Source organism: Dreissena polymorpha, chromosome 8 (assembly GCF_020536995.1).
Source record: "Dreissena polymorpha isolate Duluth1 chromosome 8, UMN_Dpol_1.0, whole genome shotgun sequence".
Lineage (NCBI taxonomy): Eukaryota > Metazoa > Mollusca > Bivalvia > Myida > Dreissenidae > Dreissena > Dreissena polymorpha.
In genome coordinates, this window is record NC_068362.1 from 17,633,694 (window position 1) to 17,657,305 (window position 23,612).

Consider the following 23,612-nt stretch of genomic DNA (forward strand, 5'->3'; position numbering starts at 1 on the left):
GTGGGCATAAGTAGTGCCGCTTTGGTCGTAATCTTGCTAATTTTCGCATATAGAAAACTATAAACATTATAAAACTTGTATACAAATAATTTTTTTTAGAAAATCGTTGCAGAAAACCATATCCGGCAATTTTAAAATTTCAAGCAACAAATCAAATAGCAGAGGAAGTTCAATCCACTCGCTGTTGGTAGGGATTACACTGGATGCAAGTAGCAACCTTACGCTTAGCAAAACTACCATGAAGCTTAACACTTTAGAGAGTTAAACAATAGCTGGTCGTCGACACGGACAACCACAATATTCTCAATAGTGAATATTTTGATCCATTCCGACTATCCACCAAGTTTCCATAGCTTCTTATTCGTCTCTTTGGAAACTACTATATTGTTTACGGATAACGGGATCAAGTTTAAGCATCAGTATGTATCATTAAGGTTGGAGTCGATCAGCAACTTTAAGTGGTCATTTTGCTGGACAGGTTCTGTGTAAAAGGAGGCAATTCTGTGTCAGATGCTCCAGATCTCAATACATAAAATCTTTCAATGAGACCATCCACACGTCATCATCTTCGGGTGCCTGCATCCGGCAGCCTATCGTGGATGCCAAGCCTATCAGGTCGCTTAAAAGCTTCAACACGCCTGGTTAACCAACTTATGAATCCCCAAAAGGGATACGCTTAAAATCATAAGTTGTACTTTCGGGGATACATAAATTGACCGGAAAGTTGCCGAAATGGAGCCTTAAGAGGCGAGTCGTTTTGATTTTTCACATACATCCTCTACTTGGAGACCTTTTCTTCCAAAAAGCTCAATGCTATCCGACCGATCACATTATTTATGATAAATGTGTACTGAATATAGATTATTCTTTCGAATCCGTCCCGAAATCGCTTTCCTAGTGCTGACCTAGATATACAATGGGTTTAGCATTTCGCATTTTCATCGAAATTCTTACTCGTAACAGTCGGACATTGTATCCATTTTGTTCTATTTTGAATATTTCATATTGCCAGCGACATCAGAATCTTCTCCTTTGTCACAAATCGTTTTGGAACGGCCACAATTCACCAAAATATAATAGGGATACATAAGTGGTATTGGGATACATAAGTTGTATTCGTAGTCAACATATCTCTCGCTCTTGTGAATTACTTATGGGGTCGAGTTATATTGCTATTTAGAAAGAAATTACACTCGTATATTCTGATACTTTCAGTGATGGTTACACTATAATTATTACTGCTGAAATTATAAGTTGATGGTTTGATATGTCATTATTTTGGGTATTTGTGTCTGTTGTCCTCTGTCTGAAGAACAAAAAAGCATACCTATCAACCCAACAATTTTCACCAATGTTACCTGAACAGATTTTATATTTTTCTTACTTTAACACTGATTAACAATAGATGAACTTTATTTAAGAACTTTGTTTCAGGGATCATTACTATGATGCAGAAGCACGGCTCTGGGGCAAGCAGTCTAAAGAAAAGACAGTTACATTTTTTGGAATAAACCAGCCGCAAAAAGGAGATTAGCCGATTCCGTTACGCTTACAAAATCAATGAAGCAAACGTGTTGACTTCCAAACGAGTTTGAGTTCACTTTGAAAGTTGGTCACAGCAAGGGAACTGATGTATATATATAAGACTTGTATCTATTTGTGTGTTAATAATCTACAGGTCAAGGTCATAGGATAGCATTTTAATATAAACTATAATATGAAAATCGTGTATGAGTGATAAATTAAGTACCTTTTGTCTCTTTAATTTCAACATTGGTAAAGTTGATGTCTATAACTAGTAGAAGACAAGGTCAAGGTCACGTTTTAAATGTTCTATTTTCATGTTCTACAGATGTATGGATATAATGGCATTTTAGGGGTGGGGGCATACAGGTTTCACAAACATTTCTTGTTTTACAAAATTTATTATAATGTGCTACTTGTGATTCTGAACATTTTTTTTATCTAAGTCTTGAAAGTATTTGCATTGAAGTGACTGACACAATATCTGTATGGATAGCCTTCATAAGTCACATTACATTAGCCATGCTAAAATTGTAATGATATTGAATTAATTGTTATTTTGGTGATTCTTTTATCTGATTTTTAGTCCTTTAAATTGCAAATTGAAGGGAGAGAATTTTCTAAGTGTTTGAAGTCAGTATCATGGGTAGTGGTTTAGGTGTATTCGGACCACCTTCCCCTGTCAAAACGGAGGTCTATTTTGTTTCTTCACCATAAAGGCAATTTAAACTTTGATTTGTAATTAAAGCTTGTGTCTTTTTCACTACATGAACATGCTTTATTTTCATTTGAGACTTCACATGTGCCATTTGAAATGTTACAATAACATTGTAATATGTAATGCAATTTCTTATTATTTGAATAAACATATACTGCAGTAAGTTATGTAATTTGCTATTTGTCGCATCTTACTTCAAACAAACATGTTTGAAGCTTACATCGGTCAGTCAACTTTGTAAAATGTGTCCAAGTTGATTTCAGAAAATACAAAACAGCAAGAGTCAATCATTTGTATTTTAAATTTATAAAACTAACAGAAACAGCAAAACATAAAATGTATCTTAAAAGAAACAACAGTAGTAAGGCTGAACAAACAAAGTATTTCTTGATTTAATAGGCTCTGCCACAAATGACTTTCATGGCCACATTTGGAACATTAATATTTTTTTAATCCTTTTTTAAAGATTTAAATTTCACTTTTTGTCAATGTCATAATCAATTCAAAACTTAGCAAAAATATTGTGAATATTTGATAATTTATTCGTTTAGTGCATTTTTACCATATTTGAAGAAATAAAAAGCATTTAAACATATGAGCCTGTTAATAACTTGGTTCAGTCTGAATTGTGTGGCCTTCTATTATGCGTTAACAAGTTACAATCCTGAGCAATATTATCACATAAATGCTCTTCTTGAGCAAGGTAATTATCACAGAAGCTCTGCCTGAGCAATATACTTATCCCAAGATTTATCACAAAACAAATTCTTAGTTAACATTATTTATCACATTGAAACTCTGCCCGAGCAATATAATTATCACAAGATTTTTCCCAATACAAATACTTAATCACAGTAATTATCACACAGAAGCTCTGCCTGAGCAATACAATAATCACAAGATTAATAACAAAATAAATACTTAGTGCACAATCAATTCAAAGATGAACACACAAAAAAACGCAGGGCCATGATGGCCCTTATATCACTCAACTAATCAATGAAATCTTTGGTGTTCTGGAGATGTCATTTGAAAAAAAAAAACTGTTTTCACAAAGCAATTGTTGCTCTAGTAACCCGCTTTAGCAGTGGACGACCAGAACTACTAAGATAACATTTGTATGGATTCATTAAAGGATCATTCATGTGCAGGTTCATTACAATGGCCCACTGGTTTAGGATATGTGAGTAAAAGAGTGTTTACACATGGCAAAAGGTTGGTCACAAAAGGTGAAATGCATAAAAAAACGCAATATTTAAGACTAAAGTGATTCGAACATACATATGTACATGAACTAGTTAAACTCTTTTTGAGTGTTTTTAAATTATAATTTTGTACACATAGTGATCACTTAACAAAATGTAAACATGCTAACGACAAGGAAACTTCCAACTAGAATGGTATATTATTCATCCTTCTAAAATGTCAACTATTCATTGGGCAAATCGTGATGATCAAATCAACGTTTTTCAATGGATTCTGGCGTAGGAAATTTAGGACGAGAATCTTCATCAATATTTGCACATATTCCATAAACAATGCGTAATTTCTAGCGAAACATCTGTGTACACACTCTAAATATTAGAAATCTAATACAACATTCAATAACTTGATATATGCATTTACATGACATATTTTTGTTATAATAAAGTAAGATAAATTGACTTCTGTATTGGAATGTTCTGTTTAAAACATCAAATTACATATCACAAAGCGACATGTGTACAACTCACATGTTACAGTTTTAACATTAAAGAAATTAAAAAACCAAGGTAAAAATGCGTTTCCATTTGTCTGCACTTTGCTAATGATGATATTTTGTTAAAGGATAAACTTGTGTGCTGTTGAAAGTTATAGATTTACATACACGTATCAAAGATATTAATTTGTTTTCAATTAAACAATCAATTTAATAAAACTAAAATGTTTGAAAGGTAATGTAAACGGATAATCCTGTCATAAAAACTCACGTGTACAAGTACATAAAGTTTTGAAGTGTTTTTTACACAAAAAAACACATAGTTTGTTACATAGGGTTACCCTTGTGAAAAAAAGTTCAAATACCGGTACACTGGTAGTCTGGTACCAACAAAACAAGAGGGCCAAGATGGGCCTAGTTCGCTCACCTGAGAGTATTCGGTTCATTCAATCTTTACCAAATGTCAAACTTGACCTAGATATTGTCCAGACAAACATCCTGGTCAAGTTTCATCATTATTTCATCTGCGAGTCATGATCAATGTACCTATGAAGTTTCATGATCCTAGGCGTAAGCATTCTTGAGTTATCATCCGGAAAACACTTTTCTAAGTTGAGTCACCGTGACATTGACAGCCATTGTGTGAATACGTTTTTTGACCTAGTGACCTGATAATCAATAGGGGTCATCTGTGAGTCATGATCAATATACCTATAAAGTTTCATGAACCTAGGCATAAGCGTTCTTGAGTTATCATCCAGAAACCATTTTCCTATTTCAGGTCACCGTGACCTTGACCATTGACCTAGTGACCTTAAAATCAATAGGGGTCCTCTGCGAGTCGTGATCATTGTACCTATGAAGTTTCATGATCCTAGGCATAAGCGTTCTTGAGTTATCATCCAGAAACCATTTTACTATTTCAGGTCACCTTGACCTTTGACCTAGTGACCTGAAAATCAATAGGGGTCATCTTCGAGTCATGATCAATGTTTCTACGAAGTTTCATGATCCTAGGCAAAAGCTTTCTTGAGTTATCATCTGGAAACCATTTTACTATTTCGGGTCGACGTGACCTTGAACTTTGACCTAGTGACCTGAAAATCAATAGGGGTCATCTGCGAGTCACGATCAATGTATCTATGAAGTTTCATGATCCTAGGCCTAAGCGTTCTTGAGTTATCATCCGGAAACAATTTTACTATTTCGGGTCATCATGACCTTGACCTTTGACCTAGTGACCTGAAAATCAATAGGGGTTATCTGCGAGTCATGATCAATGCATCTATGAAGTTTCATGATCCTATGTTTTTCAATGGATCGGAACCACTTTTGAACTCAACCAAGATATCATTAAGACAAACATTTTGACAAAGTTACATGAAGATTGGGCATGAAATGTGACTTCAACAGTGTTAACAAGGTTTTCTTTTTTTTGACCTAGTGACCTAGTTTTTGACCCGGCGTAACCCAGTTTCGAACTCGGCCGGAATTTCATTGGGACAAAGCATCTGACCAAGTTTCATGAAGATGGAACAAGAAATGTTGCCTCTAGAGTGTTTACGAGCAAATGTTAACGGTCGGACAGACGGACATACGACGGACAAAGACCGGTCACAAAAGCTCACCTGAGAAATCAGGTGAGCTAAAAATGTAAGACCATTAATTTTATGGAAAACATCTTAAAAGCTGCAATTGCACTAATCTTAATCAATTACAATCAATTAACATTTTATTTGAAAAACAATTTATATTCTTTTTTAGAATTAAGAAAACAGAACCCATTATAGACATACCTGGACAAAGATGGCTTTTTAAATAAGAATTAAACATGCTTATAATTTCAATTACATGTAAGAAATGGCAACATCCTATCTTCATTGACAAAAATAATGAAACATAAAACAGTTTTAATAACAAGAAATTTGGATTATTAGCGATTGTGGAACAAATTTTGAATTTTACAACCTTATAGACATGTCTTTGATGGCTTTTTGTTTTCAAGTGTCTTGTGAAATGGTCTTTTTGTTCGAAGGCTGTATCACAAACTTTGCATTTGTAGGTTTTGGCCCTGTAAATTACTGCCACATACGTGCGAAGCGACGATTCATTTGTGAGTATTTTGATACAAATTTCACACATTACTCTTCTGTTGCTCTGGTTGTTGCAAACCTTCTAATGAATTTGGAAATTGTACTTTATTTGAAATCTTTTCTGACATTTGTCACATTCAAAGGTGTCCTCTCCATGATTCTTCCCCTTATAAATGTTCAGTTGTTATTCATGTTTAAAAAAATTACTGCAGTCTCTACATATAAAAGGCTTTGCATGGTAGTGCATACTCTGCTCATGCCTTGAGTAAATCCACCTTTCTTTGAATTCTTGACCACAAACAGAGAATGAGTATCGGTCATTTTTTTCCTCCATCTTATGGCATCTTTTGATGTGGCGCAAGATCATAGATGTATGCTTTCGAAAACACCTTTCCGCTATGTTCACAGGCTTTACGTTTTCTCTTGCTTTCCATTTTCTGAAAGCACAGTTACAAAACAAAATTTAATTTAACCGTTTGTACTTATTTTGATCAATTATTGAAAGTTTTACACAATACCTCCAATCCAGGGCTTTCCACAGGCCATTAAACGATCCCTCGCCGGGGCGATTGAGTTTCGAAATCAGAGTCCTCGGGGCGCTTGAAATGCGGCCATTTCGCTATTGTTTGCATTTGATGAATCGCATCGTGATTAGATGATCATAACAATCTCTACTTGACACATATTTGCGACCCTTTTTAAGAACAACAAAATACTCAGAAATTGAAATTCGTTCAGAATAAATTCAATTCAATGAACGAACACAAATAAGGACGAAAATAAACATCAATAGATTGATTTAATGAAATCAACATATAGAAACTGATTTGAACCTATATGCCTGTAAAAATTTACCTTGTTACAGATTAATGAAATCCTCTTTATAAATGTAACTGTTTTTATTTAATTGTTCACACCAATTTGGACATTCTTTGTTTCAGCATTTATACCCCAGTGTTTAATTGCACCTTTGTTCATCACAGACCGATTATCTCGTTATAATCAGGTACTGTCCAGACAATTACTAAGAAAACAGATAACGCATTTTTTTTTTATTATTGTCATTGATTTTAACGAACAAATTTTGAATGAAATATCAAACCATCAACTAAACATTTCAGCAGTAATAATCATAGTGTAGCCATCACTGATAGTATCAGAATATACGAGCAGACATAATAACCGTAATTTCTTTCTGAACTCGACCCCCAAAATAATTCACACGAGCAAGAGATAGGTTGACTACGAATACAACTTATGTATCCCAATACCACTTATGTATCCCTATTAGATTTTGGTGAATTGTGGCCGTTCAAAAAAATTTGCGACCAAGGAGAAGATTCTGATATCGCAGGCAATATGAAATGTTCAAAATATAACAAAATGGATACAATGTCCGACTGTAACGAATAAGAATTTCGATGAAAATGCGAAATGCTAACCCCATTGTCTATCTAGGTCACCACTAGGAAAGCGATTTCGGGACGGATACAAAAGAATAATATATAGTCAGTACAAATTTACCATAAATAATGTGTGTGCGGTCGAATAGCATTGATATTTTTGGGAGAAAAGGTATCCAAATAGAGGAAATATGTGAACAATCAAAACGACTCACCTCTTGAGGCTACATTTTGGATTTGGTTTTTCTTTTTTTTGACCTAGTGACCTAGTTTTTGACCCGGCGTAACCCAGTTTCGAACTCGGCCGAGATTTCATTGGGACAAAGCATTTGACCAAGTTTCATGAAGATGGGACAAGAAATGTTGCCTCTACAGTGTTTACGAGCAAATTTTAACGGTCGGACGGACGGACATACGACGGACAAAGACCGGTCAGAAAAGCTCATCTGAGCAATCGGGTGAGCTAAAAATGTAAGACCATTAATTTTATGGAGAACATCTTAAAAACTGCAATTGCACTAATCTTAATCAATTACAATCAATTAACATTTTATTTGAAAAACAATTTATATTCTTTTTTAGAATTAAGAAAACAGAACCCATTATAGACATACCTGGACAAAGATGGCTTTTTAAATAAGAATTAAACATTCTTATAATTTCAATTACATGTAAGAAATGGCAACATCCTTTCTTCATTGACAAAAATAATGAAACATAAAACAGTTTTAAAAACAAGAAATTTGGATAATTAGCAATTGTGGAACGAATTTTGAATTTTACAACCTTATAGACATGTCTTTGATGGCTTTTTGTTTTCAAGTGTCTTGTGAAATGGTCTTTTCGTTCGAAGGCTGTATCACAAACTTCGCATTTGTAGGTTTTGGCCCTGTAAATTACTGCCACATACGTGCGAAGCGACGATTCATTTTTGAACATTTTGATACAAATTTCACACATTACTCTTCTGTTGCTCTGGTTGTTGCAAACCTTCTAATGAATTTGGAAATTGTACTTTATTTGAAATCTTTTCTGACATTTGTCACATTCAAAGGTGTCCTCTCCATGATTCTTCCCCTTATAAATGTTCAGTTGTTATTCATGTTTAAAAAATTTACTGCAGTCTCTACATATAAAAGGCTTTGCATGGTAGTGCATACTCTGCTCATGCATTGAGCAGATCCATCTTTCTTTGAATTCTTGACCACAAACACAGAATGAGTATGGGTCATTTTTTTCCTCCATCTTATGGCATCTTTTGATGTGGCGCAAGATCATAGATGTATGCTTTCGAAAACACCGTTCCGCTATGTTTACAGGCTTTACGTTTTCTCTTGCTTTCCATTTTCTGAAAGCACAGTTACAAATCAAAAATTAATTTAACCGTTTGTACTTATTATGATCAATTATTGAAAGTTTTACACAATACCCCCAATCCAGGGCTTTCCACAGGCCATTTAATGATCCCTCGCCGGGGCGCTTGAGTTTCGAAATCAGAGTCCTCGGGGCGCTTGAAATGCGGCCATTTCGCTATTGTTTGCATTTGATGAACTGCATCGTGATAAGATGATCATAACAATCTCTACTTGACACATATTTGCGACCCTTTTTAAGAACAACAAAATACTCAGAAATTGAAATTTTTTCAGAATAAATTCAATTCAATGAACGAACACAAATAAGGACGAAAATAAACATCAATAGATTGATTTAATGTAATCAACATATAGAAACTGGTTTGAACCTATATGCCTGTAAAAACTTACCTTGTTAAAGATTAATTAAATTCTCTTGATAAATGTAACTGTTTTTATTTAATTGTTCACACCAATTTAGACATTCTTTCTTTCAGCATTTATACCCCAGTGTTTAACTGCACCTTTGTTCATCACAGACCGATTATCTCGTAATAATCAGGTACTGTCCAGACAATTACTAAGAAAACAGATAACGCATTTTTATTTATTTTATTGTCATTGATTTTAACGAACAAATTTTGAATGAAATATCAAACCATCAACTAAAAATTTCAGCAGTAATAATCATGGTGTAGCCATCACTGATAGTATCAGAATATACGAGTAGACATAATAACCGTAATTTCTTTCTGAACTCGACCCCCAAAATAATTCACACGAGCAAGAGATAGGTTGACTACTTATACAACTTATGTATCCCAATAACACTTATGTATCCCTATTAGATTTTGGTGAATTGTGGCCGTTCCAAAACGATTTGTGACAAAGGAGAAGATTCTGATGTCGCAGGCAATATGAAATGTTCAAAATATAATAAAATGGATACAATGTCCGACTGTAACGAATAAGAATTTCGATGAAAATGCGAAATGCTAACCCCATTGTCTATCTAGGTCACCACTAGGAAAGCGATTTCGGGACGGATTCAAAAGAATAATCTATAGTCAGTACAAATTTACCATAAATAATGTGTGTGCGGTCGAATAGCATTGATATTTTTGGGAGAAAAGGTATCCAAATAGAGGAAATATGTGAACAATCACAACGACTCACCTCTTGAGGCTACATTTTGGCAGTTTTCCTGTCAATTTATGTATCCCCGGAAGTACAACTTATGATTTTAAGCGTATCCCTATTGGGGATTCATAAGTTGGTTTACCGGGCATGTTCAATGGTTTGCAATTAATATGGAATTCTCTGTGTGGATGGCAAGCGCAATATACATGCACTGAGATAATACCACTTCATAAGAAATTCTAGTAAAAAGGAAAAGACTCCCCTAACAATAATTGTTGATTTTTAAAGAAAAATACCCTTTTTACTGTGCTTTTCGATCCCGTCAATAAACAAATGATTCACAGATACTATCTCCTCTCAAGCAAAGAGTGTCATGATTCCAGACACTTCGATTTATATACAAAATTCACTAAAAGCATAGAACTGATGTAGAAACTAATGTTATTGGAACATCAAACATTTGTGTAAACTTATAGTATTACTTATAAAGTGCAATAACCGTTACACACAAACGAGTGAGGCGTCCCAAGTCCGTGTGGGGATGCGGTAAGACCCGTTCTCTCATCCACACAGTGGAGGTCACGCGAATTTAAGTCTCTCCCTTCATGTCAGTGTCAATCTAACTATCCATGAATTTTTTATTGTGTTTTACAATTGATTAGCAGTGAACGTGAGTGCGCCTTATACAAAGAGTCGGTGTCTTAATTTGATTTAACGCATTTTTTCTTGAACGACGATAATTCTTCATTATTTATCATTTTTAACCGTCGTGTTGAGTATATTTATTTTTATCCTGTCACATGCCTTTAAATCAGCCCGATAACCAGGTAACCTAATATCCCAAAAGATATTAGGCTAGATGACCACGTGACCTTGAATATCCGTCAGTTGCTCTCCGCGCATGCGCACGCCTGTACTATTTTCTATTTAATAAAATATACTTGTTTTCAATTAAAAACAACAACAAAATACATGTAAAGCATTGTTTGTTTAAACATTATTAGTTTAACAGCATACTTTCGTCTTTGTGTATTGAATGAATAACAATTGACTCGATTTATGTGTTGTTTAACAAGATGGAAGCTAGCCTAAGCGTTTTGCATGACGTGACGAAACAATGTTTTTGTTCGCGCGTGTTTTTTCCCATATTAAATATTTAAACACAAAATACTCGAAAACTAGATACTTTAGCAACATTTCAACGAATGTGACAGGATAAATATAATAATAGGTTGGTGACGTGGATGGAGAATGGTTATCTGGCTCGTCGGAGGATCTTATCGGGTTCGCCTTCGGCTCACCCGATAACTTCCTCCGACTTGCCAGATAACCATTCTCCATCCACGTCACCAACCTATTATTCTCCATATCTTCAATAGTTTTGAATTGTGTGGATATATTCTTCGTATACTTGAATTTGAACATGTGTATTTTCTGAAAAAGCAGATGATACAGTATATTGATAAGATCTTGAATAGATGCTATGCAATATATGTTTATGTATATTTATAAATGAACACTATTGTTTCAATGTAAAGGATCGAAATGACGCCTTCATAGTTAGCATTCATTATGATTTTAAACAACAACTATGCATAGGCTTGTCAAAACACGACAACGTAATACAACAATTGTGAGCTCATTGTGCTGCTTATGTTATGATGGACTTGAACCCTTCTTTTGGCCTCGTCATTGGTATTCATGCAGCTCATATTAAGGCCATATAAAACATGATTTAGTTATAAGAAGGAGCAGTACATTATGATTATGACTAAAATGAGGAAAAATGTCCAAACTTATGTTAGTTTTAGAGTTTATGTTATACATAATCTTATACGTCTATTATAACATTTTAATATAAAAATGTCTCAACTTGTATTATAAAAAAGTATGCAATAATCACTGAAATGTGTTTAATAATTGCAATATGTTTTCATTTAATAATTTGTTTTAATTACGTGATTCGATTGGCGTCAAATGTTTCTGCTTCATAAATTATTTCGCAAAAAATAATGTCAAAAGTGAACTAAGAAAGCTTTGCCTAAACAGAAGTGCACTTAACTCCCTTTAAAAAACATATTTCTATATTTTATGTTGGAATTTAATATAATAAAACACTTAAAGATTATGCTCTGGACAGATACAAATTTGCATTATGAGGAAAAAAAAAGTTGGAAAAGCTATCAATAAAGTTATGCCACATGCTAATTAAATGTCCGATGATGCAGAAAATTTATAAGAGGCGATGCACTCCTTCTAATGATATGAAATTATTGTTAAACTAATACAAGTGCATTCTATATGAGTGTAGACAAGCTAAACATGATACAAGGAAACTAAAAAAGTTAAAACAGAAGTGCACTAAAAAGTCATTGTCAAAAGACACAACTTTGGTAAGTTTGCGCTAAATTTATTAAGTATTTTTTTCAAAAAGTGCAACCGCGTGCTTGAAAACACACGAAGTGAAATGCTATGTGTGGTATATTTTTTATTCGATCAACAAAAACGTTGATTACAATGTTGTCGAGGGTTTAAAAAATAGGGCGGACATTGTAATTCTTCATAGAGAAGCTACATACATTGTATGTTTGCGCAAATACATCTGATTCGGAGTGTGTGTATGAAAATGTAATGATGCTATGTGTGGGACAAATTTTTTTAAATGCTATGTGTGGTATACAAACTAAACTAGAGAATCGAAAGATTGACATTAACGTTAATATTAAAAGTCTGTCTGAATAACAAAAGTTGGTCAATAAACATTGTTGGTAGTGTTTTGCGCGCCTTTAATATGATAATCCTACGTTCATGTTACTCAAAATTATCCTGATTGTCGATAACTTATATTCATATTTTGTTTACTTTTAGAATGCCATTTGTTTGCGAACAGTGTGGCAGAGAGGTCAAAACACGGTCGGGGATCTCCTTACACAAAGCCACCCACGCACGGACAGTAAAATAGTTTCGTTGGGCAAACTTTTTCTTGTTTGTTTCTATAAAATTGATTGTTACAAAATGTTGAATTTTCAGTGAATTGTTACTGCCAACTAATGCACTTGTTTAATTAAAAAAATCGTAAGGATTGTTTGTGCAAGATGTCATGTGAAATTGTGAATATTATTGCAACAAAACTACAAAAAGTGTTAGTTGTGTGTTTTTTAGCAGGAATGTGTAGGCAGTTTTGACTGTAACGATAGTTATTAAATAAGCATTAAGAGATCATACAGCATTTTTAAACAAATAGACACTAGGATCAATAACATTTTTTTTCTGGAAAATCATGTATTTGTATCTAAATCCTATTGGGCTATCTGATATATCACGCATGCTATTTTTTTAAGTTTAACAGTTTATTTCATTTGTATTTTGTTCTTTTCAGGGAGTATTTATGGAAGCACCTTCAAGAGACGTACTGATATCTTGGTCAATGAAAAGTTGTCATATACAAACATGTATAGTAAATGTTCCAAAGTTTAAATGACTGTTTGTTTTATAACCAGATGGTGCAAGTATTGCAGGGAAAAAAAACAATCAAAGTAAACATTACATAAAAATCTGACATTTCAACAAATTGAACAACATTATATGATTTAATGTTAATTACTTGGTGCAGTGGTAACAAGATCTTGCAGCGCCCTTTCATGACCGGGGCGAATGAGTATTTTCATTAATCATCTCAAACTATTTTCAGTTATTCAGATTTCATTTGAATTTGAGTAAATGAAGTATTGATGCAATTCAATATATTTGTTGGTATAATAACCCCCCATAGGTCAAGACGTTTTGGCGATGATCATTTGTTATGACTTAATTGGAGCATTCATATGTTTGAATAGCAAGATTTGCAAATTCATAAATTGACTTATTACAATTTCTATGTGAATACTAATGTACTTCTTTATGTATTTGGTGCTTTAATTTCTATTGTTACATGTGCATGCTAGTTATAAAGTAATGTTATTATTAATGTCGTGTTTATTTTGATATACTGAAGCTATTCATATGGAGATAATATTGAAATAGACCACAAACAAGCATTATTGGATTCGAAGATGTTCATATGGAGATGATATTGGAATAGACCACAAACAAGCATCATTGGATTTAAATTGTTATTTGATATGAAACACCTGTTTTATTAACACACATAATCAGATTTTATATTCATCTTATCAATTTTAGTAATAACATAGATACAAAACCCATAAATATACACACATATCAATACACACACTTTGTTTTGCTTATGCAAAAATACATGTTAAATGGTATGTTTGCATAGTTAGTTGAAATAGCTTTCCATAAACATCACAGAATGAAGCGGGGTCCCTGTCTCTGTCACTGTGGTTTTGATAATTAACTTGCCACATATCACCTTCCGTGTGGTTTGATGGTGTTCATGTAGTTCTTACACAGCTTCGAACCTTAAAAGCGTAACAGATCTTTCGACTAATCCTTTTCAAGTCTGAAAAACAATAGAAGTAAAACCCATTTTAAAGCATGTGCTCTTATTTTCTTTGCCATTCATTAAAAAATGGACCAAATTCAATAATCAGGCAGAAATATCAATCATATTTATTTAAAGACAATAAGTAAAACAAAGAAATATTATATTTCAACATAACATGTATGCTTTTATAAGAATTATGTTCAGTTAAACATAAATTGTTTAATCATTACACGATTACTTCAATATTCAATAATGTAACATTTGGTTAATTTGATATATTTTCAGGACAGACTAAAGTTTATGTTCTAGATTCTTACAAAACTGTGTTCAGATTAAATACAGAACTGACGGGCAAATTCTTGTATACCACACATAGCATTTAAAAAATGTTTCCCACACATAGCAGTATAACATTTATTTACACACACTCCGAATTAGATGTATTTGCGCAAACATACAATGTAAGTAGCTTATCTATGAAGAATAACAATGTCCGCCCTATTTTTTAAACCCTCGACAATATTATAATCAATGTTTTTGTTGATTGAACAAAAAATATACCACACATAGCATTTCACTTCATGTGTTTTCAAACACGCGGTTGCACTTTTTGGAAAAAATACTTAATTAATTTAGCGCAAACTTAACAGAGTTGTGTCTTTTTACAATGACCGGGCACTCGTCTTTGTTTTTTTGAAAATGGTTTTGAAATAATGAAGAAATTATCAAAAACATTACCTGAAGCGACGTTTTGTTTACATCCGATTGTCCCACACATAGCCGAAAAAGTCACGTGGTTCAGGCACCTTGATATATGCATAAGCTTTTTAATATACTTGTTTTTCAAAGGGAACATTTCCAGATAACTGGGCAAAATCCGTCATTATTCCCTTATACAGAAAGGTAACGTAAATAATCCTAACAATTACAGAGAGGATATTTGTTGGATTCGGTGGATTATCGATTTTAATTCACGAGTGATCATAAAAAATGATATTTTCACGAGTGGCGCAGCCACGAGTGAAAATATATATTTTATCTGATCACGAGTGATTTTAAATCGATATTCCACCGAATCCAACACATTTTCCTTTTATTTTATGGGTTTTTTTCCGCAATTTATATACATTGTTAAAGAGCTTTACCAAAGAATTTCGCTGGAATAATGACGTCATTTCTGCAAAAAGGACGTTATTTCACAGTAAACAGTGAAAATTATCGTTTATTTTCACTGATAATTTTCACTGTTTGAAACAGTGGAATTATCAGTTTTAATTCACTCATATTTCTCTATAAACCACCGGAAAGCATACAATAAAGGGGTATAACACTCGTAGATTCAGTTAGCAAATTGTATATTTCAATTATAACAAAAAGATTGACATCCTTCGTTGAAGCATATATAAAGCTTTCATAATCACAAGCAGGATTCAGAGCGGGGTATGCTACAAGTGACAACGCTTTTGTTCTGTATTATATTGTTAACAAATATTGAAATTTTAAAACGAGACCAGTAAACGTAGCTTGTGTGGATTTTCAGAAAGCGTTTGATTCGGTTGATAGGAGTATTTTAAACGATGTTTGAAAACGAAATAGTATCAAAGGAAAACTTTTTATGGCCATACATCATATTTACTCTTCAGTTAAAGCATGCGTAAGGTCTAGTGATGGTATAACAAATGTGTTCAACTGTCCTGTTGGATTGCGTCAAGGGTGAAGTTTAAGCCCTGAGGTGTTTGCCATGTTCATCAATGAGCTATACCCTAGGTTATGTAATCACGATATAAGGGGTATACAATTGTTTCATAGTATAATGGAACTATTTGTGTTAATCTTTGCGGATGATATCGCTTTTATTGCTGATACAATTATTGGTCTTTAAAAACAGCTTCACTTATTATGTCAGTTTTGTACAAAGAGCAAACTTATTGTAAATATTGCTAAAACTAAGGTTCTTGTATTCAAGCGCGGTGGTCAATTAGTTCGAATGAAAAAGTGGATGTATAGTGGGTCGTACTTAGAAACTGTCAGTGGTTTTACCTGTGTTGGAATATTTTTTACAAATAGACTGTCGATGTTTAAAATGGCGGAGTCAATGTCAATTAAAGCGATGAAAGTGTTAATGTTTATCCTAAATTCATTTCAACATATTTCATGTCTGCCTTTTCAAACCTTTTTTAAAATATTTTATTCAATGGTTGCAGCAATTATGCTTTATGGATCGGGTATCAAAATTGGAAAACATATGTTAGATGTAATCTATACACAAATGGTTTTGGATATATCTGGGAAGCTCAAAATGGTGTTAACCCAAAGTTGTTTTTACTATAATATGTACCAAAGCTAAAAGATCAGTTTATTCAAACATGGCACGCAAGATGTATTGAAAGTAGTAAATTACATTATTACTCGATGTTTAAGACTAATTTCACTGCCGAAAAATATGTCACTGCTATAGATATAGACAAATTTAGAAAATGTATGGCTAGCTTTCGTAGCTCCTCACATAATCTTATGGTAGAGAAAGGGAGGCATTACGATAGTTCTAGGGATTATCGTACGTGTGTGTTTTGCGAAACCGTTCTTGAAGATTAGTTACATTTTATGATTAGTTGCCTGTTGTATTCAAATGTTCGTTCAAGTTATATACCATTGTATTACTTACAATAACCAACTTTAGAGAAATTTTACAGCCAAATGTCAACTGAGGATATGAAACTGATAAGAAATATTTCCATGTACATATGTTATGCCTTTAAAGAACGAAATGTATACTTTGATTGAGACATACTATATATTGTCTAGATTTTGATTTTTGATTTAACTCATTTGTGATCTGCATTGTGACCTAATGCACACTGACTTATGATTTATCATTGGTTGTATATATGTTTGTATATGGGCCGGAGGCCTTATAACGCAATAAAATATTGAAATGAATTAAATTGTCCAAGATAACGATTATCTCAATAAGCCCAATTACCATCGATGTAAACTAACTTAAATTAAGATGTTTAAATTAAATTTAGTATATTTTGCATTTAAATAATATGATTTCGTTTAATAACAGAAAAACATATACACGTGCACTTTTATTTTATTGCCTCATACAATCCGTAAATAGCCATATATGCGTGATAAATATTCAATATGAAGTACATTTCAAAACAATGCTATGCGATGCAATTGAGATTACTTATGGAGAATGTTTTCAGCATATTTGGTATTAGTTTAATTTTTGGATTCTAATGATTACTGAAACAAAAAAAACATACATTATACTAGAAATTTAAGTGATATTATGGGCATTTTTCACTGTTAAATTTAGCTGAAAAGAATTAACAGGTCAAAATAATAAGTTAAAAAGTGGTAACTGACCAATTATTTACAACTCATCTTGCTACCAGTTGTTTATAAAAAATATATATTATTTTCAATATTTTACAGGACTCACCCAGTCCTCTAAGCCGAAATGATCCGTAAAACAAAATTGTGTCTTTGTGTCGTATGAACGAATCTGCATGAAAACTACATTTAGACTCACATCGTACATCGAATCATTTCTGTCGTCAGATGTCAAAACGAAAGTACGGTTGATATTCAAATGGATTATTTTTCTCTTTCCGGGATATTGTTTTATATGTTGATGTTGCATTAACAAATATAAGTGTATATGAAGTGAAAACACCAAAAATAAACAACGGTTGCGATAGACACCTATATACTGTTAGATGCCCATAATTTCACTTAAACATCTATTCATTTTCAAATACAAAAACGTTAGCATACAAAACATAGTTTACACAATTCTATTTGTATTTGTCGGAAACCAACGGATATATCAATACAAAGAAATCAAAAAAGGAATCGCGCTATTGTATCAATTTTATAACGGTTTTTCATTTTCAGTACAAATACTTAATAACTCGTTTAACGATCGTCTAATGCTATGATGGCTTCCCCAATTATCTCTTCGGATGTTTCATAAAAGTTTATGTCTTTATATGTCTGTGAGTTTCATGATACAAAGTATATGCGCGATGCTGATACGGTTCTAAAGATTTCTATGGCGAATTTTATTCCAACATTACGGAGACATCATAGTGCGTATTGATTTTAATTACAATCAAACATGTGGATGGAATCAACCCAAGTCATTCTACAAGCCAAAAACTGATACATTCAGCTATAAAAGCAAGTAAAGACTCAAAAACAATGGTCAAATGACAAACAAATTTCAACATCAAATAGCAATTTTGTTTCTACGATTGATAACTCCTGAATCAGTTTTGAACAAACGCAAACTTTATGCCAGCTTTACAAAAATAGAAAAAATGTGGTAATATGAAACAATAAACAAAGCGAAATTCTAGTACAAAAATATACACATCAAGTTAATAACAAAGTATAAGCACTCAAAACATTCATCACATTGCATATTGGATTAAGAGATCAACACAAAATACCCTTGTTTTAAATAAATCAATTGAGTAAATTCGGTAACAAAAAAGGACTCAGCAAATACTAGGTATTAAATGCATAAAACCAGTAAACACGTTAATTCGGTAAAATAGTAAAAACATAACGACTCAAGAAAGACAGTGTGTTAATTATAAAAACTAGTGAACTCGGTTAAAATATGAAAATAACGATGCCAGAAAAAGAAGAGAATTAATTCCATAGTAGTAGTAAATTCAGTAATATAAAATGCACACTACCAATCAAGCAGAATCAGTTGGTTAAATAAATGAAACCAGTAAATTGTTAAATAACATTCACACAACATCTTCATCAAAACCAGCATATTAAAAACTTTAAATCAGTGAAGTAATTTCACAAAAGGCTAAGCAATGAGCATGTTATGACGTCTTGGAGTAAACTAGCGGCCTGAAATATCGAAGGATTTTTACTAAAGCGAATTATCGTTTATAATGGCAATCCGATAATGAAGTGCTTATACATGTATAAGGAATTTGCATATTGTACATAATGTATACAGTCTAACATTATACACATCGATTGACCTGAAGGAATAAACAACTATCGTTGTAAAGTTATAATTTAACAACTAGATAAGATTTCCTGAACCATAACAAATCCCAAATATCTCTGTGGCAAGAAAATAGAGCATTTATTAGAACATAATTAAGTTGTTCAGTATCGCTGACATTTCGCAATTAGATTCGTAGACTTAGTGGACATATTTCAAACTTTATTTTGTATTGGATTTTTAGGTACATAATACATAATTATGTTTGCGTTTTGTTAAATATTTATTAATAAGAAAACTTTATTATAATAATATTACTAAGAGATTACCCGGTAATGTTTACTGCAGAGATTGCACAATAGTCATAATACAAAGTCCAAATGGTCATATTCACAAACAAATGTGTACGTTTGATTATGAACAATAGAAGAAGAGACAGTAATGTATTCGGAAATCTAATGATTACGTCTGCCAGTTTATATAAAAATGATTTCTTCTCAAGCAAGATTTCAATTGTCAGATTATTTTGGCACTGCCAGTTGAATGAATTTTCCAAATATAATTAAACGATTGGAATCGCGAGTACAGACCCTGGTTGTCTCTTGTTTACCAATAGTAATAGTTACCCCAATCACCATCACCCGAATGATCAATATTTGCACCATCGTCATGCCCGCTATTGTCATATTGCTCGTACATGCCATTGATTTTGTAGTAGAATTCATCGTTATACACTTTACCTTTTGAAGTGGCCAATGCAAAGCAAATCATAATCGACATAACGAACAGAATCGAGAACAGTACAAAACACACAAAGTCTAGAAAATTAACAGCATCTGTCCAATCAACTTTTACAGAAGGGTCCTTCTTTGGCGTGTCCGTTTCTTTTCCTGAGCCCTCAATTGGTTCGATCACATTACCTTTAGTCTTGCGAGCACGTGACAGACATGGGAGACAACTCATTAGTTTCATAAGTTTTACAAGTGGACTTGGAACGTTTGCATCGCCAAAGCTTTCCAGTCGAGAGAAGACGAGGGCAAGCATTGTTGTCAGAGCGCTTACAGTTGTTTGCATGACGAGAAAAGACGTGATTAGGGGGGTTGATTCGAAGTTTTGTGGGTGGTTGTCAGAAACTATTGTTAAAAACACGGCAAACGATAAGAAAACAGTGACAGCATAGCTCGCTTTCTCCCCAGAGTTAACAGGAATCATGAAAACGCAGATGTTTAAAATTGATAATATACATATCGGCAAGAGTACGGACATCATGAAATACATAGGTTTTCTTTTAAGAGTCATTTTGAAGTTTATTGCAGCGTCTTGTTGGTCTCGATAAACGTGCCAACTGGTGTTGACGATGTCCCACTCGGAGTTGGTTTCGTAATAATCAAGATCGAACCCTTGGGAATCACGATAGCCACTTTCCATATTCACCTAAAACATACATGTTTACACTTGTAAATATGAAACCAAGACCAACATGTATGTTATCAAATTGACGTTTATAGCTGAATATAATCGGGTAAGTATTAAAGAAAGCTTTTTACATAATTTGCAAATAAATTGTTAACTGGTACTCATTTTCAATTGAGCACAGGCTAATCACGTTCGACACTTCTCTCTTAAACTTGATTTTCGCTAAGAAGTGACTTACTTTTAAATAACAAAATACCATCAAAGCGGACGGCACAGGCCAATCTGACATATTACGCACATGCATTAAGTCTAGTTTTTCTATAGCTAGGCTAAATTAAATTGCCGAAAAAAAAGATTTTACCTGTCGTCTTGAATAACTCCATGCCTGGAATCTAAGGTAACATGTCTGATAGTCGAACGGGAAGTAGAAGATATCCATAGAACACGTGGATTTGAACACCTTTAAATAATAGCATACGTAGATCGGAATAAATAGCATTCAACTTATGTCTAAGTAAACGAAATATTATGTATAATTTAAGTGCTGTTGTCAATGTAAACTTCGTGTACAATGAAGAACACTTAACATTGTACCTGAAATGGATTCCAGTTCACCAAGCCTGTGTGTATATTTAAGACGTTCAGAGTCTCGTCACCAAGCCCTTTATAATCCAGGTATGAATTGTGGAGAGCGATGTCTGGTTTCCAGACTTCGTTCTAAACAAAATGTTAATTTGATTATTACGTATGATTATTAAAACGGAAAACGGATCAAGATGGATTCAATTGGGACTAAGGGCTAATAGCTTGCGGGAACACGGCCGTTAATCACACGCGCCACATCTTTTGAGATACATTAATAAATGAGAAATGCAACTTCTGACGTGGCGCTCAGGTCCGAATTTTTTTTAATTTCATGGATAATATTACAGGATGATTAGGTTGTATATGTTTTTCAACATATTTCGCATTGTGTTTAAAATCGGGAAATCTAGTGCGATTCAGCGAATATTAATTTATCCAAACATGTACAGAAACATACATTCTCAACACATTTAAAAACGTGATAACCTTATTAAGTTTGGCATGGTGGAGTTTTAAAAAGCATTTCGATGAGTTTTTCCTGAGTGACGCGAAAATTTCCACCCAATTAAATCGCTAACGGCATCAAACGATTGCGTACAACATACATAAGTTGCTGAATGTACAAACATATTGGCTTTTTGACGACGTAGTAAATAATTTTGCATTTTCCCAAAAGAGATGGAGCCAATTCCTAGAAGATGGCGATAATGCTAGGAGAGCGCCCATGCGGGATGTATCAATTAACAGTCGCATCGCATTAAAATTATCACATGACGTACATTTGATAGATAATGTTATTTTTTGTATTTAATATATTTTTAATTTAATTTATTTTTCAACGTACATACGAAGGCCCAAATCTTAACAGACCATAAACGCATTCAATAATAAATAAGATGTAATGTATAAACACGTGAAACCAATCACATTTTGAAAGGTAATTGGAACACTGTTTCCACTATTTATATTCGAGATTTAAAATTGCAAACAAGGTTAATGTCCTTGATATTGAATTCATAAGCATCAGAACTTCATATCGTTATTTATTGACATATAAAAAAGTGAAAGCAAGCGGTAATTCTTTATCAGATATTAGTGTTCCATATGAAATATGTATTTTAAGATGGAGTATTTTATTAAAAAAAAATATTTTTTGTTTAGATCACCTTAATAATTGCAATTTGTAATTGTATTTGTTAGTTTTTTAAGTTTTATATGTCAATATTATACGCATAAACAATCGATTTTCAAAAATGTGTTAAGCGAAACAATGTTTACCTGTGGCCAATGATAAAACTTGATTCCCCCAAATGTATCCGGGTCCCATTTAAGAAACGTGTCGTTCCAGCTCAAGGACAAAAACGCTGTTGTCGTGAGAACCTCGTCCGTCTCACTTAATTCGTTGATCGACAGAAGGTGAAGATTTACATACACATCTGGAATAAATGTTTGCATAGACATGATGTATTTCCGCAACCTTCAGAGCTAAGTCATTGAGAATTCTGATATTATTTATTTTGCAACGACTGTGTACGCGGTTGACATTATGCAAGAACATGTGAAAGGAAACTGAAACAATATAACTAAACTTATTAATTATCTAACTCATTTATTATTTAAATAATTTACACACGCTATGATTGAGATGGTACTATTTTTAACAAACACTTAACAACAGGGTACCTATGGCACTGGATTGGTTGTCTATAGGGCGAATTCTTTTGTTGTAAGTGTCGCTCACAAACAACTGCTGGTGAAGACGTTTTGCATCGCTGCCAGACTGTGTGACCACGTGACTGGCATGACCAATGAAAACGAACAGCGCAATCAACGAGCTTGACATGACCTTTAAAACATCCCAACAGTTGCAATTAAAATATATACAACAACACTCAATGTATTATTATAGCCGTTATTCGGTCATAACCCATGGCAAAAAGTATCCTTTTTTCCCAAAATTCATTCCAAAATTTACCAAGTTACTTTCAGATGTTTGGAAATAGAGGTTTTGAGTGTTTAGTATCTTTTTACTGATTATATGCCAGGGGTTTTATGATTTACGTCAGTTGTATCAATACTTACTCAAATGTTATAAATAAAACAATAATAAATCGTCTCAATTTAAAGCATATTTACGCTTGCATTTCTTATTTGACAGTTAAAGGTCATTCTTCCAAAATCGTGAGAAATGAACTGGTTGAATGACTGTTCTTGGTATATTAGTAAATTTGCTAAATAG

General features: G+C 33.2%; 1 protein-coding gene and 1 long non-coding RNA gene across 2 annotated transcripts in view; both read right to left on the bottom strand.

Annotated features, from left to right (window-relative positions):
* Positions 1-14,121: 14,121 nt before the first annotated feature.
* On the bottom strand, positions 14,122-15,195 carry LOC127842943 (uncharacterized). The gene is made up of 2 exons (XR_008032004.1): positions 15,121-15,195; positions 14,122-14,397 (listed from the first exon to the last, which is right to left on the bottom strand). It is a non-coding gene; the product is annotated as an uncharacterized LOC127842943 (long non-coding RNA).
* A 2,432-nt stretch (positions 15,196-17,627) lies between these two features.
* Positions 17,628-23,612, bottom strand: part of LOC127840353 (acetylcholine receptor subunit alpha-L1-like) — a 31,432-nt gene continuing 25,447 nt past the window's right edge. The window contains exons 6-7 of the mRNA XM_052368762.1: positions 20,649-20,806; positions 17,628-17,637 (exon numbers count right to left, since the gene is read on the bottom strand). Of these exons, the coding sequence (XP_052224722.1) occupies positions 17,628-17,637; positions 20,649-20,806 (168 nt within the window). The remainder of the gene's footprint in view (positions 17,638-20,648; positions 20,807-23,612) is intronic.